At 41.0% G+C, this 18,161-nt stretch overlaps 1 protein-coding gene across 6 annotated transcripts in view; it reads right to left on the bottom strand.

The window, feature by feature from the left end:
* Nucleotides 1-18,161, bottom strand: part of Klc (kinesin light chain) — a 416,901-nt gene that overhangs the window by 243,031 nt on the left and 155,709 nt on the right. For all 6 annotated transcript variants that reach the window (XM_067155490.2, XM_067155483.2, XM_067155488.2 and 3 more), the window contains one exon: nt 2,537-2,807. In XM_067155490.2, the coding sequence (XP_067011591.1) occupies nt 2,537-2,807 (271 nt within the window). The remainder of the gene's footprint in view (nt 1-2,536; nt 2,808-18,161) is intronic.

Genomic DNA, 18,161 nt, shown 5'->3' with positions numbered 1-18,161 from the left:
TCTCGTCTCGATCTAAGTTCAGATTTGACTGCCGAATATTCGTCGGTTAATCTCCTTGAACCTAGATCATTATCATTCATATTAAACATTGAACTAGACCTGAAAACTTGAGAAGTGTTTCCTTGTATCGTATCTGCGTAAGAATACCGTACCTTAATAATATCGAGGTGAGTTACAAATATCTTGAATGCTAGTAGTTAAATAATATTGCTAAAGATCGCTCGACTTTTTCAGAAGTGAGGTGAATATCATATGAACAATAGCCTACTGCAATACCAACACGTTGTTGTTACTTAGTTTTATGATACTGCTTCAATAATTATTTTAAATTATGTTTCAAGTTTACAAAACAAGCAATTGTGTAATATATATATATTTTCTTTAGCAGGGATGTCAGATTATTCCGACTTTTCGTCTGATGAAGAAGAGTTTATTTTACGACGAGCTCCTCGCGTCTTTCGGCACATACGGAATCCGATGATTGAAATGAGTGATCAAATGTTCAAAATGAGATTTCGTTTATCGAAAGATGTTGTGGAACGACTGAAACTGAAGTTAAGGGACACACAACAAAAACCTACTCAAAGAAATTATCCCCTGTCACCCATGTGTATGTTACTAATAACTCTTAGGTTTTACAGTATGCTACAGGAAGTTTTCAAATGGTTGTTGGAGATCTCTTTAACATTGACAAGTCAACGGCTTTCTATTTCAACTTCGATGTCATCGTATCGGTTCTTTTATTTTCTATTATATGTTTGTACCTTGTCCTTTTCTTTCGGCGTGAAATTCGCAGAACGCTCCTTTGAATTTCCTTCCATGTTTACTTCGCGAGATTAGAATATTAACTTCTTCTCCTTCGACAATCACGGCAATTTCGTATTACATGTGTTGACAGTCACGGCCAGGTGAATCCCATCATTGAAGTATTATCCAACGGGCCGAGCTATTTCGTATTTCATTTGTTTTGCGGTGTTGCTACGTCCACTTTTTTGAACTCCGATTACATTTGAACTACACGTGTGTAAACCGAGTTCAGTTTTACACAACGCTATGAAGTCGTTATCTCAGTTCATTTTCAGAACTACGTTCTTAATTGATCTCCAGTCAGATCTCATACAACTGGGCCAACAGAACTACACAGCGATGGTGAAGTTACTTTGTTACTTCCGGGCGCGCGAACTCGCTGTATTTGGACAATGACGAAAACAAGTCTCAACTGAAAAAATCACCAAGAAAAGGCACTACATTTAAACAAGACTCTTTGGAAGAAATCATCCAGTTCCTAGGAGTGTGATACGAGGCTCTTCCAATAGTTGCATTTCAAATATCTTGCAGGTTCTCCTGTAGCGTCTGCCTTTTGTCTGATGTAATCTTTGATTATAACATCAAAGAGACGACTTCCGATCATTCGTATCCCTTGGCTCTTGTATCAAACACTGTTTAATCTTCTGCAAGAAATATCTATCACTAGTCGTTTTAAACTTGATAAACCATAACTTATACATCCTTCACGGACTACACACTCACTGGAAATTCCAATGTTATTCGCATGTAATCCACTACACAAGTGAGTCTAAGCCACATTCCACATCTTCGATCTGGTCAGGTAATAATAATAATAATAATAATAATAATAATAATAATAATAATAATAATAATAATAATAATATGGCCTCAGCTACTGCGTACAGGCATTTTAATTCGACGCCATCTGGCTGCCTGCTCGTCAATTTCGACGGTTCGTTTTACTCTAGGTTTACTAGATCGTAGAGTAAACCGAATCGCTGTTGGGCGTCTACGGCGGTGTGTTAATGAATTTTGTTGCGTGAACACCAAATGTGTCACCAGAGATCGTATGACATGGAGTGTCCAAGAGACTTTTTCACCCCTTCAAAACTCCAACTACCTCCGCAGGGTTCGAACCCGCTATCTTGAGATCCGGAGGCCGACATTGTATGAGCGGGAGAAGAGGGGTTTTTACTAGCTCTACGTGAAATCCGAACCACAGAGCCAAGACTATGAAACTGCCTTCAGGAAAAGCCGTCTGACAATCACCAAGTCCCCGTTTACAGCGAATATGAAACACCGCCACTTTTGTGCAAGATACCTCCCAACATCATGTTGAATGTGCTACTCACTCGTAACGAAATAGAAGTTTGGCAAGTCTAAGGTGAAACCGTATGTTGCACCTAGTGGTGATTTATTGCGTCCATCCTCATACAGCTGGCCGACATGGTGCAGACGGAAGCCATCCCAATTCCCAAGATCGGGAAAGCAGCATGTCTTTGGAAAACAATGCCCAGAGGGCATATTTACCCTTGGGTGCTGTACGAGTAGCCGCCATCTTCAGAGTGATCAAAGTGGACCTTAACTTGCAACATTACATTCCACCTGAAAGGGAACTCGGATCTGTAACCACGCTATTCAAATATGGTCATCCTGAACGATTTAAATCTCCGAAGGAGTTCCTTTTGATTTACAATCAATAATGTGTAAACAAAAATGAATGAATCAATGAAGGAGAGATTCCTACCTGAGCCTCACCGAGTCCCAGCTCGATCATGTCCAAGGATTTCTGCACCAAGCCCTGCTTCTCCTCGACGACGCTGGCGTCGCCCCCGTGCACTGCCTGGTTGGCCTTCTCGACCGCCGACACGGCCAGCTCCAGGCTGGACGTGAGTCCATTGAGAATAGAGTTGTGTTCATTCTTGAGTGCCTCCAGGCCTTGCACCACTGTCTTTGTGTTTGTGATGATTTCCTCTTGTGTCATCTGCGTCATCTTGCCGATGCACTCTATCTTCTTCCTGTAACGATACAAAACACGTTACACTATGGCTCTACCAATCCACATGTTGCTATTACTAATCACAGTATACAAAAGAAACTTAATTTACCCTGAACACCCTAGATATGTGACTCAAGTGGTGGTGGTGGTGGTTATTGTTTAGAGGAAGTACAACAGGCAATCATTTTCCCATTAAGGGTAACTTGACGTGAAATATGAATGTAGAAGCCGTTCTGTAGGTGCATATCTAAAGAAACTATTTGATCTAAGAATAACACCAAATATTGTTCACATTTTAACATTAACTGCATGCAAAATATCATCTATCTTTTCCCCTCAGTGCAACAGGGATGTCAGTAGCAACAAACAACATTTAAAAATTCAAATTTCAGCGACAACTTTTGGCACAATTTCCATGGAAGATATAATTCTATCAGTGATAATCCTTTATTTGCAAGATAATAACAAGAGAACCTATAATAAATACTTACAAGTGCATCCAAACGAATCTTACCCTATTGAAATTGGCTCTTAAATTAAACAAAAAAATCCATCAAAACTTTTTTTTTTGCTAGGGGCTTTACGTCGCACCGACACAGATAGGTCTCATGGCGACGATAGGATAGGAAAGGCCTAGGAGTTGGAAGGAAGCGGCCGTGGCCTTAATTAAGGTACAGCCCCAGCATTTGCCTGGTGTGAAAATGGGAAACCACGGAAAACCATCGTCAGGGCTGCCGAAAGTGGGATTCGAACCTACTATCTCCCGGATGCAAGCTCACAGCCGCGCGCCTCTACGCGCACGGCCAACTCGCCCGGTCATCAAAACTTTTGGAGGTGGTTAGTACTATACTAACTTTTAGGAAAAATATATTTTCTGCAAGCCTTTCTTGTAGACTTTATGAATTAAAGAAGTGCCGTGAGTTTAATTGTTCTAGCTGTTATTATTCTTGAGAAAAGTGTCCCTTTCGAAAGTGTAGCTGAGGGGAGGTAGCAACGCAGCCATTTACCATACACTTTTGTTTCGGAAGGATATACACCTTTTTGTTTTGATTCAGGAAAGCTTACATTGTTCAAAGAAGTGAAAAACCAAAACGTGAATTCCTGTTGTCTTTTCACGTGAAGGTGGCCTTAACAGTAATCAGAGGAAAAATGGAAAACGTTCTGACCCTTCGAAGAATGAGAACATAGGCAAAAGAAAGGAAAGGGCCGCGAAGTGCGTGGCAATAGAAGGCTCTTACACCTCGGAAACCTAATTACGACTGGATCAGGAAGGTCAGAAGTGCAGCACAAGCAGAAGCAATGCCAGACTCAGCTAGAGGTCACGTGGTCACCAACCCTTTTAGTCGCTTGTTATGATAGGCAGTCTCCATTACGGAGTTCCTTATTTCTTTTAAAACGCTCATCAACTGAGGATCATGCTACATTGTAAACGTGTCTCATAGAAAAATGCAATAGGTTGACTATATTTCACCAGCAACACCAATTCAAAGACAATATTCACATTCCAAGGCGGGAAAAGGGCCATTATTACAACCAAACTTCAGTCGGAAAAATCCGTTGTTTAGATTATCTCAAGACGGCTTTAGGAAATTGTTTCAAAACTGAAATTCACAGTACCGGGGAACATTAACAATCTTACCCTAGAAACACTGACCACTATACTTGGCTATTTCGAATTAAGCGTCGGGAATGACAATAAAGATGGTAGTGTTTGTTTGATGAATAATAAAAGAAATAATCATAAAAACGCAAGCCATGTAAGGTGGAAATTAAACAATTCCTGCAGTTCGCAAAGGTCATAATGTTGAAATTTGGTTGTGTGTGGGTGGCAAAGAAAGAGAGGGGGGGGGAAGGAGAGGGGAGGGAATGTGATTTGAAGTCTGGCAGAAATAGAAGCAATGTTATCCTCATGTCGGGTCTCACTGTTGGAAAATAATTTTCAAAACGTCAATAGCTATGTCGCGGATTTACATTAGTTACGTCAACTATGTGATATATATGTATTCTTTGTATTTGTATATAGTTACCTTTTTTTATTCGGTACGCGCGCGTGTGTGTGTGTTGTTAATAAACCGTAATATTGTGAACACAACGGTAAGTTCTCTTATAATTCAGTAGCTTTACGATTTATATAACAAGCTAAGAGATAATGCAAAAACTGAATGGATCGAGTACAGGTATTAGAAGTTTTTACGCTTTTTCTAAGTCGGTTATACCTCCACTCAGAATATGACAATACTAGAGAGAGAAAACATACCTCGGTCCCCAACTTCCGATCAAATTAAAATGCTATAAAATATCTAAAGCTAAAAATAAGTTTAAATTTTTCAGGTTTGTGGCCGCGTTGAACTCTTAACAACACAAGGACAAATATGAGACCAAATAAAAAAGATGGGCATTTCAAATACGGGCACTGTACTTGAACGGGGCTAAATACAGGAGACTAAAAGTAGAATACCGAATAAGCTTCCTTACTTCGTTACGTGGGAGGAAAACTAGTTCCACCCTAAAGAAAAAGAAAGCAACCACAGTTGAATATCACAAGGGAAAGAAGAAGGGATAATACATACTCTTCTATATTATTACATATACCGGGCGAGTTGGCCGTGCGCGTAGAGGCGCGCGGCTGTGAGCATGCATCCGGGAGATCGTGTGTTCGAGCCCCACTGTCGGCAGCCCTGAAGGTGGTTTTCCGTGGTTTCCCATTTTCACACCAGGCAAATGCTGGGGCTGGACCTTAATTAAGGCCACGGCCGCTTCTTTCCAACTCCTAGGCCTTTCCTATCCCATCGTCGCCGTAAGACCTATCTGTGTCGGTGCGACGTAAAGCAACTAGCAAAAAATATATATTATTATAGGTTATTAAGCTAATCTTTGTGGAGAGCAAGCAATTTAAATTCGAGCACGCCGACTAAATTGCGTGTCCGGAACCCTCGCAAGTCAATACACTTCCTAAACTATTACAAAATCGATCAAAATTATACAAGTCACACTTGTAGCTAGCAATGAAATCTACGAAAACGTCCTCAACAGGCCTTTATGATTGTTTTTAGGGTTCATTAAACTGCGAGGAGTAGGACCTTCAAGATCTTATGAAAATGAATCTCACAGTAAGTGAAACAACTCACAACATATGTTGCAAAATGTGTTTTAGATCAGAAGAGTTTAAGAAAGTAACATCCTACAAGCATGGAGCCATGTCTGACCAAAGACAACCGAGAGGGTTTCACAAAAACTACAGGACACATTTTGATATAAATTGCAGCGTAGAACGAGCGTCACGTGGTGACAGACTAATTAGAACTCCCATGTCCCAGTCAGTATTTCGTATCAAAATAAGACTACAGTTGAGCAGCAGTGGACCGAATACAGTTGAGTTTCACATTATCACAGAGTTTTAGAGAAGAATGTGTGTTGATAGCGACTTTTATTGTTGAAAACATTTCTTAGCAGACGAAGTAAAGGTCCCCACACTACGAAAAACGTAAAATTAAGCAATTTCCTCAATTGTGCCGAAAGTTAAATGGCTAAAGGGCCCGAAAAGGTTTCAAGTTGCAAGTCTTTGATAACTCTATCAAACTAAAAAACAAATTCGAAAATCATTTCTGGTCTAAATGTAGTTCCGGAAAAACAGCCTAAAATCGCTTGTTTCTTTACTTTTCTTCAAATCCTAGCCAAATTCACTTATTTACATAATTATTTCTGTAATGTGTTCCTTGATTAAATACCCTCAGGCGTGTTTTATTTCTTTGTAAAAATGTTCACACCGAATGTAGTTATAAGGGCTTAAATGAAACTCTGCACTTACATTAGCGCTCGTAGTGGTAGAAAGAGGCAAACTGCTAATCTAATCCACCAGATAACAATGATTAAGAAAAGGATTGTAATTATTAGTAATAAGTAAAGAATATATTCTCATATTGTATTATATTTGATTTACCTAAAATTCGTAGCTCATATCCCTAGGGTGTTTTCAACATTGAGCTGCTTGCCTGAAGGGTTACCACTGTAACAGAAACTTTAGAGCGAAAGAAACCATTACATCACCAAGGATTGGCCGACTGATCCTGTATAGGTATAGATTTAGTGCGCTGCAGTAGCTGATGGCAGAGCACCAACCTTAAACAAGCATAGTTCCTGGCATGACCGAGTGCAATCGTATTTCGAACACGTAATAGTACTCTGCACTACCATCTTGGTAACAAAAACCAGTTAAAGATGGACAATCGTCTGGAACATAGAAGAAACGCGAAGAATGTGCCATCTACGGAAATTCATCGTCAGTTTCTGGACGTCTAATGGCGAAAGTTTGACGAGTCGTCGGAAATTGTGCTTCGAATTCCAGTAAGAGATTTTGATATATCTCTTGCAAACCTTGAAAGAACATATTGCGGACCACAGGTTTCAAAATGATCATGCCAGAACAACGGTGAAACGTTGGCTCAATATTTATTAATATTTGATGTACGTCGCACCAACACAGATAAGTCTTATGGCGACGATGGGATAGGAAAGGACTAGGAGTGGAGAGGAAGCGGCCGTGGCCTAATTTTGATACTGCCCCAGCATTTTCTGGTATGAAAACGGGAAACAATGGATAACCATCTTCCGGCCTGTCAACAGTGGAGTTCGAACCCACTATCTCCAGAGTGCAAGCTCAAAACTGCGCACCCCTAACCGCACGGCCACATTTAAAGAAATCGCCATGCAGACTATGAAGTGCTAAGTGAAGAACACAATGTGTTATGCACTAACTATTATTAACACTGAGAAAAATACAAGGTACTCTCTTTTTCTGGAGCGCCCCTCGTATATCAGTTCTATAAATAGCCTTATGGTCTAATTCCACGTGTACAAAACCCCGAATAAATGCCAGTGTATGATATAAATAGGGTCCATATGCTGAAACATCCTACTACTAGTAGTGCCGTTTGCGCCTAATAAGACGCAAAACGCAGCAATTCAGCTTGTTGCAATATAGCAGTACGTCGGGTAGCGTACTATATCGATCGCAGAGATGCGCTGACCAGATAAATAACGTGGTGTATTTCGAATACTGCAATCAATAGCTGGTTTCCTTTAAGGTATCAGGAACAAAGTTTTCGTAATCCCCAACGAATGAATTGTGTAGCAGACTCAACTTGTAATTCTCAGCCTCAAGATGTGAAGCACGCCCGCTATTAAAAGCCCTCTGTCTCTTTGTCTCTCCAAGAAAGGTCTCCTTTTACTCCGTGTTGAATGTAGCTCGAGTGGTAGCAACAATTTACAGGTAAAAGGAGACGAACTTAGCCTGCTTTTAAAAGCTTTTCGTTCATTACTCACCTTCTGTTCGGCGCTCTCTTCGACAACCATGGATGTAGATTACCAAAGATATGACGCACTGTGAATATGAAGGGCAAACTGAAGATCGGAAAAATTATTTCGTTCTATTTATGTTTTTATAATCTGCACTTGATTTTACGTCGCGCCGGCTCAGATAGGGCGCTAGGATAGGGTAGGGCTAGGCCTGGGAAGGAAACTGCTGTGGCCCTAGTATAGCAATAGTGCACAGCCCCTGCAAGACTCGGTAACTTGTTCAACTTTACGTTGTTGCGGGTAGCCGTTTCATACATCGCACTGTCAAGCTCCTACAGCAGACCAGGCACATCATCCAAACTACTGTACTCTGGAGTGTGTACATGAAGCACCAGGTACACTGATTGAGCTAGTATTTTTAATGTTTTCGTAAGATGCAGCTGTTTCGGGTCTGCCGCTGCTATACAAATAATATACTCTACCACTGATTTAAATTCTTTTGTTTAACTTGTCGATAGCTTGCAAGGTCGATTTCTATTAGATGAAGTGATTAACCATTGTTTCTAAAGCCAGGTATCAACCCTGCAAAACGAAAACATGTAATCTTTAGTTCCTGCTCGTTTGGTGCCGTCTCCTCACAGAAGCCTGGGACCATCATGGAGGTTTCCTTTTTTCTTTCTATTTCGAGTTTCCCGTATTGTGGATGTCTAATCATTGTCGGAGGTTCCGCCACGTCCACGTTTCCCTTTCTAGGATGAGCAGTGTCACGATGTAATTGTTGTTTCGGAAGATGTGACCAAAATCGGACAGTTCTCATGAATTTGTGCTTAGTAATAACCGGTTGTAATTAGGATACGTCTGATCGTAGTTTAAACTTAGTGTAATGTATTATAGTATCTTATTAGAAATTAGTGTGTTTATTCTATTACTGTGAAATGTTTGGGTAGTATCCATGGTATATGTAGTAACTCTCTTACTAGAATTCTGTAGTAATTAGGGTAAACTTAACTGCAGTTTAGAATTGTATAATTCTTGTGTATTACTGTTTTCAGTAATTAACAGCAATTTTCATCCTGTTACGGTGTTGTAGGAAAAAAATCTTACAGCTAAGTAGTATTGCAATGTAGTAGTAGACTATATTAATTACCTTATTGTTCGCGTGATCTTTATGAACTATTGTAGACAATATTTATTTCCTTTCATTTTTATTTTGCACAGAATAAGTTTTCTTTTTTCTTTTCTTTTCATTATTCAGTAAAGAATGGCTAAGAAGTGCACGTGTGGGACCTGTGGCTGTGGCCAGGCATTAAAGAGTATGAGGGAGGAGTTGGAGAGTTTGAGGGAGATAATTAGGATTCTCTCAGAGGACAGGAAGGAAAGTAGGCCTCCCTCAAAGAATGCACAGGATATAGTAAGTGTAAAAGAGGGATGGGAAGGAAAGGGGGAAATGTAGGAGACATGTAGGAGATAGTCAATCAAATATGAGCGCGTGGTATATTTATTCCCGGCATTTAATATTTTATCAGACTTAATTTTAATTATAAAAATACAATTCACCTCCAATGTGCAAGCCCTATCGATACCAACAACAAACATTATAGGTTCAGCTGTTTGTGAAAAAAGAGAACCAGCGAGGAACAATACTATGCATTCATTCTATTCTATCACCGTTGTAAAAAATGTGCACGTGACTACAGACATCAAAATATCTCAAGCACACTTAAGGAAAGCTCGGAATTGATAAATCTAGGAAATTGTAATAATATTTTGTTTTTTTCTGGTACTACTACTTCATTAGTGGAGGTTGGCAAAGTCAGTTCCATTTCCTGTTTGTTCTGAATCCATTCCCGACCAGTATGGAAAGTTTTTGAACTACGAGTGCACTCGTCAGCTCGTCCTCGTACGCTACCGTCTTAATCACGCTTACTGGTTCTCAATCCACCTCCATTCGCTACAGTGCCACTGCACTGAACTTCCACCCTGCGTATGGTGTTGCTCTTCAGTGATCACAGGAGTAGTTAGCACATCAGTTTCACCTCTAGGCTGAGGCTTTTCCTCATCTTTACAAAACTTGCACGAGCCATTTCTATCTGCATACTGATTTCTACGTCCGCGTCTAGATCGCCAGTGACTCAACTGCCAAGGTTCTTGAATATGGGCCGTCCCAACTTGTTTACCGTACATGTTCAAGTGGATCCGTGTGTAATGAGTTCTACTAACAGGCAACATTCAAACCAGCATTATTACAGAGCTGGTATCCGAAGAACACTATAAGTACCTCACCTTCTATCGCAAGAGAACACTTTTTCCAATCTGGTGTTTTATTTGCACAATAAGTACGAAATACTACCCACTCACCCATCACGATACCTCAGGACGTAAGTTGTCAAACAGATGCGAGGGAATTTTGGTACACAGGAGGTCATAAGTAACAGCTAACAAACCTACCGAAAAATGCGACTCATAAGTAATATTGCAGAAATAAAGGGGTCAAAACACGAGATATGACAGGTGTTTTACAGACACATGGTAGCGTTGATATCTCTTGTGGTTCTGTGCTGGGGAAGGAGACCATATTTTGAGACTGTGCAGTTGTTTTTGCTCTGTTGGTTGAAAGTGGAGGATTTTACGTGCTTGATATGTGAAGAACCATCATTTAAAAAGGGCTCTGGAATGTGTGCTTATTGACAGAGTAGTAGTTTCTCACTATCAAGGGAGAAAGTAGTTGCCTTTGTTCCCTTGGACAGAAAGGCACAGTGAAGAGGTAAGAGTATAGCAAAGCACGTGTGGATTCAAGCCGTATTCTTTAATAAGAGCACGATCGAGTGCTTGGCTGAGACCGGCGATATTTATTCACAAACTTATACGGCGGGGTGTCGGCCTCCTTTCGTTAGTATCATTCCTTTTTTTTTTTTTTTTTACACAGTTAAATTTAAACTTCAAGCGTAATGAAATGTGAGTAAAATGTTCAGGAAATTAGCTTAAATCTCTTTCGCGATATAGTTTTATTGAAGAAAGGCGTATCAAAAATATCTGCGGTAGACCACTTAAGTAGGTCTGTTTGTAATATTTGTAAGGCACCAAAGGCCTAAAAATTTCCTCTCCACTGGCATTGCATCAATCAGTACCATATTTCCATCATCTGAAATGCCATAATTTCGACCCTGTTCGATGTTAGAATATATAGAAAACGATGTGATTATTTGTAACTATCGACACTTAGCAAAGAAATTGAATAATCAAAGCTCCTTTGATCGATAGCAAGTTTCCCTGCATTTGCACGCAACCAATGAGAAATACAAGCCACTATTTCAATCAGTGTTCTGAAGAACTGGCAGTTTCTCTAGTGACTTTGTAAACGGAACCATATTCAACTATGACTATGCCTACACGTAACATCATACGATATCCATATATTGTTGTTAAGGTACTCTTTGTCTTTGGGCAACCTGCAGCTGTTGCAGGAAGATTGTATAATAACAATAATAATTACATCCATCGTAAATTTGAACGCTTAGTTAGAAGTCTGTCTTCTTATTAATCCAAGTACAACAGACGCTCCAAGACTTGCTAGTACTCCGCTGTCTGCCACGCTATTCTTCCTCCGGAAGTGTATAAATGTCCTCTCCCCTCTCAACATTCTTACTACATCTGGAAGGCTTCTCGTCTTTGCAAAAGCTTTTCATTCCATATCACACAATGATGAAAAACCCCATTTTTACAATATTCTTCATATCTCAACACACAATAATAATAATAATAATAATAATAATAATAATAATAATAATAATAATACCACAGAAAAATGCTGATGGGGAGTGGAGGAATAGGAAAAATGATGAGCTCTATAAATACACCGAAAAAATCACCGTCACCATGCGAAAGCGAAGGCTAAAATTCTATGGGCATCTAGAAAGAATGGATGAGAAACGGCTAACTAAGAAAATATTCAAGTAGATCACTGGACTAAAAGCTTCGACGAAGTGGGTGGAAGAGGTAAAAAGAGATGCAATAGAAAGTGGACTTACAGTGGATATGGTTCACAACAGAAAAGAATTTAGAAGTCGAGTGGACAGCATCAAAACATTCCAGGAGAAACCACCAAAATGTAGACCCAAACTGGTCATATCTGAGAAAGAAAGGAAGATCACGTTCCCATCGAGATGAAGCGAGGAGCTATTGTACGATTCTTTCAACCAGCCCTGATGTTCGACCGTGGTTTTGAGAGGAGGATGACAGGAACGGAGCCTACTGATAACAATGCCTGATGGAAAATTGTTTTCCATCTAAACAACCGACAGGCAAATGTAACTTCGAAGGTCTCACTTGATGACAACCCAAATCAGCTCAGTTTTTCTTGACCGCATACCACCATTTCTCAAGAAATATTTGAAGAATAGTGCTGCTAAACTGCGCCTCCATAAACTCACTGGTTCAATATGGGGAGCTTCTGCATGCACTCTGCTCTTCAGTCTGGTTGCACAGTCTACATGTTACGACGATGAATCAATTCAGGCGTATCGTCAGCGGCACCGCTAAATCCACTCATCTGTTTGGTTGCCTTCAACCTGGAAAGAGAGTGCAACACAAAGCGCCAAAATTCAAGATCGCCTGCCAATAGTTCAGCCAGCCTGAATGGAACACCGCAGCTCCTAAGGAATTGCATGTATTATTTAACACCAAGCACAGGACTGTTGGTTTTGATATCCCCGAAGAACTTGAGTTGCCGTGAACAGAATCAGAACCAATCGCGAATGATGTGGCTCGCTGCCTTATAAGTGTGGGGTATGTGACTTCTCTAACTGTGACTGTGGCGCAGCGAATCAACTATCCACCACATCGTAGCAGAATGTCCGAGGAGATCGTACGCTGGTACGCTGGAGGACTGGTGAGAACATCTACACAGAACATGCAGTGGCTGGAAAAACTGGACATACGTCTGTGAAAACCGTACAGCTAAGTTGACTGTTTCATTGGACAGCCAGAATATCTTGATTTAACTGCTCATCAACCAGCGTAGTGTGGCAACAGTTCATCCAGACAGGGCTGAGTAGTCTGCCGTACATGGCCAAGGGCTAAAGAACGCAAAGTGGAAACTGTGGAACCCCGTGCTGTACCAGAAAACGTTTGCAGAAAGTTATTTCAGAGACGATTCGTTATACCAGAATAATATACGACTAGCAATTTATACCACATACGGAAGGAAATACGGATTTCAACGGAGATCTACCTGTCGCTATTTATTGATGGATGCAGTTTCTGTCTAGAGGGTAAAACACACTTTCCAATGAAATCTCAGTCTCTTTTATGGCAGAGTTCAGAGCACAACTATTGAAGGTGCTACTCATAGGCCCTGCCGTGCACCATCGGCTTTTGTACTTTCCACGTTGTGAATCCAACCTACCTCCGGGCTGAAGTCCTAAAACACACACACACACGCAAGCCAGTGTAGTCACAGCGCGGCCTGAATACGGTTTTCACAGGGTTCCCAAATTCCTGATAAAGGAATTAAGGTAATCAAACTGCGAAAGAAATAATGCTTATTCACATGGCGGTGGTTTGTCACGTCCCTGGCTCACGGTGTTTGGCTTTGTAGTTATCTTTGCTCACATTCCTTGGATAGGGTTCATTATTATAAATATAATTGTGTGTGTGTATGTCATGTGTTGATATAATTTAAGAAAGGACTAGGTAAACAAACGACAGAGAATCTGCCACGTGGGTGAGGGCCCTAAATGCTGATCAGTGGTGATTGATATAAGAGGATCGAATGGAGACCGGGATAAGCGTCCAAATTCATCCTTGTGATGAAACAGGACACTATTTGTCGTTGGGGTGAGAAACTGCCTTTAAAGGCGGATAAGTCAACTAGAATTGGCCAACGGCACAGGCTCATGGTGACAAACCTCTGAGTATCCATCACGTCATTACCTTGCATGGATGCTGTTAGAAAGTGTTAAGGTGAATGCTATGGCGTACGCTGCAACCGATGGGTGTCGATATCTTAATTAACCTCACTATCGGCATGAGAAATAGGCACGCGAGGTTCACTACAAGTCGTGTCGAAAATCCTCCTCGCAGTAATGCGACAATGCAATTACGGATGACTTCCATTAATAAATGAACACAAACAGGACGAATCTGCCAATCTGTTGAACAGACGTCATGTAGACACTGCATGCTTACAGGAGACTAGATGGAGAAAGAAAACACAGATGAAGGATTTTCCTATTACTACCACGGTGCATCTACTACGAAAACTCGAGTAACAATAGCACTAAGCTCTGAGTTCAGAACCCATGTTGCCAAAATAGAAAGGATTGAAATCGACCTGGAAAATTGAGTTGCAAACAATGGATATGGCCCAAGAAATGACGAAGGAGAAAGGATCCTGCAAGTTGCTGATGCAAATAACTTTGGAATTGCAAATACACGGTACAAAAAAAGAGAAAGTCATACTATTACCTACTATAGTGGTTAGAGGGGCACACAGCTAGATTATTTCCTTGTGAAGAGAGCAGATCATTTAAGAAAAGGCTAGGAAAACAACAGATAGGGAAGCTGACACCTGAGCGACTCGCCTAAATGCAGACCAGTAGTCACAGACTGAGATGAGAAAAGGTTGATATTTTTTTTTTTTGCTAGTGACTTTACGTCGTACCTACACAGATAGGTCTTATGGCGACGATGGAATAGGAAAGGGCTAGGAGTTGGAAGGAAGAGGCCGTGGCCTTAAGGTACAGCCCCAACATTTACCTGGTGTGAAAATGGGAAACCACGGAAAACCATTTTCAGGGCTGCCGACAGTGGGATTCGAACCCACTATCTCCCGGATGTAAGCTCACAGCTGCGCGCTCCTAACCGCACGGCCAACTCGCCCGGTATGAGAAAAGTAATAGGCGTTAAGATCATACTATCTGGCATCATAGCCCCACAACACAGGGCACTTTTCCTTGACTGGGTGACTGGGGGATACAGAAAACAATCCCGAGAAAACCAGCGAATAGTCTGGAGCGAATCAAGTGCTGGAAACTCTCAGGAAAGGAGGAAGAACTGGCAGATGTCACCAAACTGCCAAATCCTTTTCAGTGGAACGACTGATTAAATACGCAACACATGCTGCCACCACATTACGCAAGAAGCAAAAACGCTTTTAGGCACCACAAAACCTGGTAAGCAGAAACTTGACAAGCAAGCCTGGTGTGGAGAGATGTGGTGCAGAAAAAAGTGAAAGAGAAAAGAGAACTTTTTAATCATTTCAGAAGAGATCAAACAGAAGATACCTGAAACCAGAATATACAGAAGTCGAAAGCGAAGCGAAGAGAAGAAATGCAGTGGCAATAGAAAAACCAGACACTTTTGATCATTATATTATGTGAATACAAAGGAGGAAGAAAAATAAATTCACGATGAGCGGAATTCCGAAGAAAAGCGATTAAGGATATCAGGCACTGAGCGATCCCGACAATACTAGGCTATACGAGCAGAAAGTCAATCTGAAAAGGTAGATAAATGACAGTACTTCAATAAAGTAGCAAACGAATAATTTTCCCCATGTTCCGGTACCAAAAGGAACTGAGGTCAATGAAGCAGTCGATTCAATCAGTGAAGACGAAGTTTCGGAAGGAAGAGGGCAACATGGCCCGATTATATACCCGCTGATCGGTGGAAAATCCCGCAAACCTGATACTTCTCGAAGGACTAGGACGACTATGTCTGTTAGGTCATCAGCCCAGAGCTGGTTGGATCCTCAAACAGCACCACCAAAGGCTATGCAGTCATAGGGAAACCACAAAAACCAATGGCAGTACCAAACTGAGGCGTACTAGGCAAGACGAGGAGTGAGGTAGTTTGACATTGCTTTCCTCACTGGGCCAGACAGTGCTATTGTAGCAAAACTAACCTATGAGCAACACCTTTCATCACACTCAGACACGCTGGTTGTGCTCTGAATATCATTACTCAGCACCACGCACATCCCAGCAGCTTCCATATTGTCACAGCCAAGGATGAGACTGGGACTTCGATGGAAGCTACACTTTGCTCTGGCTTGTGTCAAGAGGTGGATGCAAAAGTACTGCATCCATCAAGGAATGACGAGGACGACCATAAAATACACATCATCTGAAGGTTAGAGGTCGACCTCCCACTAAGTTACTTAAAATACCTGAGCTTGGTCGCACTCGATACTCAGCACAGTCCACAGGTTCGGACAGTAGCAATGCTACCACAAGCGACAGTAATGTTATCGTGGGCAAGTTTTACACTGCAGGTCCTCAAGTTTTCTTTTCTCTTGGCTCAGCGATGTGAGGACTTTCCTTCTTCCAGTGACTGACGCACCATCTCCTGCAGCTAGTTCGTTAACATGGCAATTGAACAGTATCTCCGCATCGGCGGTGCTCGGTAAAAAAGTACCAGATATAAAAAGAGTGGAAATTAGATTTTCAATTCTGGATTGTGTACACTTTTTAGATGGAATGAATATGTACACTTTTTTTAGACAGAATTAATGTTTCTGGAGATATTTGGAAGTTCGAACTAATAGTTCGCTTCTCTCTAGAAGAGGGGGCCATTCTCGAGGTTAACGAGAATATTTCTCAATTTCTACTCAACGAAATGAGATAAAACCAAGTGCAGGAAATTCTGGAAATTTCTAATATTGGCAACGGATAAGCAGTTTTAACATGTATGCCACTCAAACAGACAAATCTTGACGGACAGACACTACATAGTTACTTCTAACATCAGAATTCCAGGAAATGACTAAATGAGTTAAAAGGAAAGTTATTTACTGGTTAAAGCAAAATACATGTTCAAAACGATCCAAGAACAGTAGAGAACTTTTTTTCAGGAACATGAAAACAGCTGAAATTGATAAAACTGTTCTGTCGGATATGTACTAAGATATGTCGAGAAAATAAATCAGGAAGGCAGCGTTGAAACATCGTATGATATGCCGCACGAGAGTATTGAGTTCGGAGGTGGTTGTAGTTACTGATGATTGTAGTTTTTAAGGGGCCTAACATCTAGGTCATCGCCAATAGTGGCAGATACTACTTTAAGAGAAAGTATTATAATCACTAAGCAGAAGTTCAACAGCGAGTAGTCTCGTGAGGCCCCTCCAGTGACAGTCCACACAGAGCTTAGCAGCGAATACAGAGGTGGCTGTCGGTAAAGCATCCGAAATCATAAGCGAAGGGAGCGTGAGGAGCAGACAAGTTTACACACACTCGGAGTCAAGGGACAAACATCAACATCTTGGGTTTCTACACCTAGTTTACTTTAGGTCTAAATGAAATGTATACAAGGTGATCCATTTTGGATCCCCCAAATATAAATCTGTACAGAACACAAACCAATGAATTCACGAATTTGACACGTACGAGTAGGAAAGCGCAATTTCCTGGCAAATCGCTATATTTAGGAAAAAATATATATGAACAAGTATGCTCCTTTCGTTTATAAAACTACGTTTGCCCATAAAAAAACATTCATACCGAAAAACGGTTACAGTAAAGAAGAAAATGCATAAAGATATAGTCCAGGAAACAACTACACTTGGTAAGCTCCATTTGTGGCAGCAGATTCAAATTGAAGGGTCGTAGCAGTACTGCATGGCCCTCTTAAGAGACAGAGTGGTAGTAAGTAGTCTTGCGTTTTTATAATTTGCTTTAAACAGATAGCTCTTCTGGCGACGATGGGGTAGAAACGGCTAGAACTGTGGAAGAAGCGTCCGTGGGCTAAATTAAGGATTTTCCTGGTGTGAAAATGGATTCCATGAAAACCATCTTCAGGGCTACCGACAATGGACTTCGAACCCACTATCTGTCGAATGCAAGCCGACGGATACGTGGCCCAAACCGCGCAGCTGCTCGCTCGGTAAGTCTCTATGTTAACGGAAGGCCTATAGACAAGCAAGGCTGGGGACCCACAGTCAGCATGTTGTATTAAACGAGAATCGATACGAGTCATTCTAACAGTACTGTCCACCAATGTTAATGTTTTTAGTGAACAACATTGAAACATTTTCACTCAGTGTGTTATTATGGGAAAAATTAGACTTCTATCAAATTAAACG

The sequence above is a fragment of the Anabrus simplex genome, chromosome 11 (genome assembly GCF_040414725.1).
Source record: "Anabrus simplex isolate iqAnaSimp1 chromosome 11, ASM4041472v1, whole genome shotgun sequence".
Lineage (NCBI taxonomy): Eukaryota > Metazoa > Arthropoda > Insecta > Orthoptera > Tettigoniidae > Anabrus > Anabrus simplex.
Note: the sequence above shows the minus strand (reverse complement) of the source record. Positions and strands in the feature narration are given on the sequence as shown.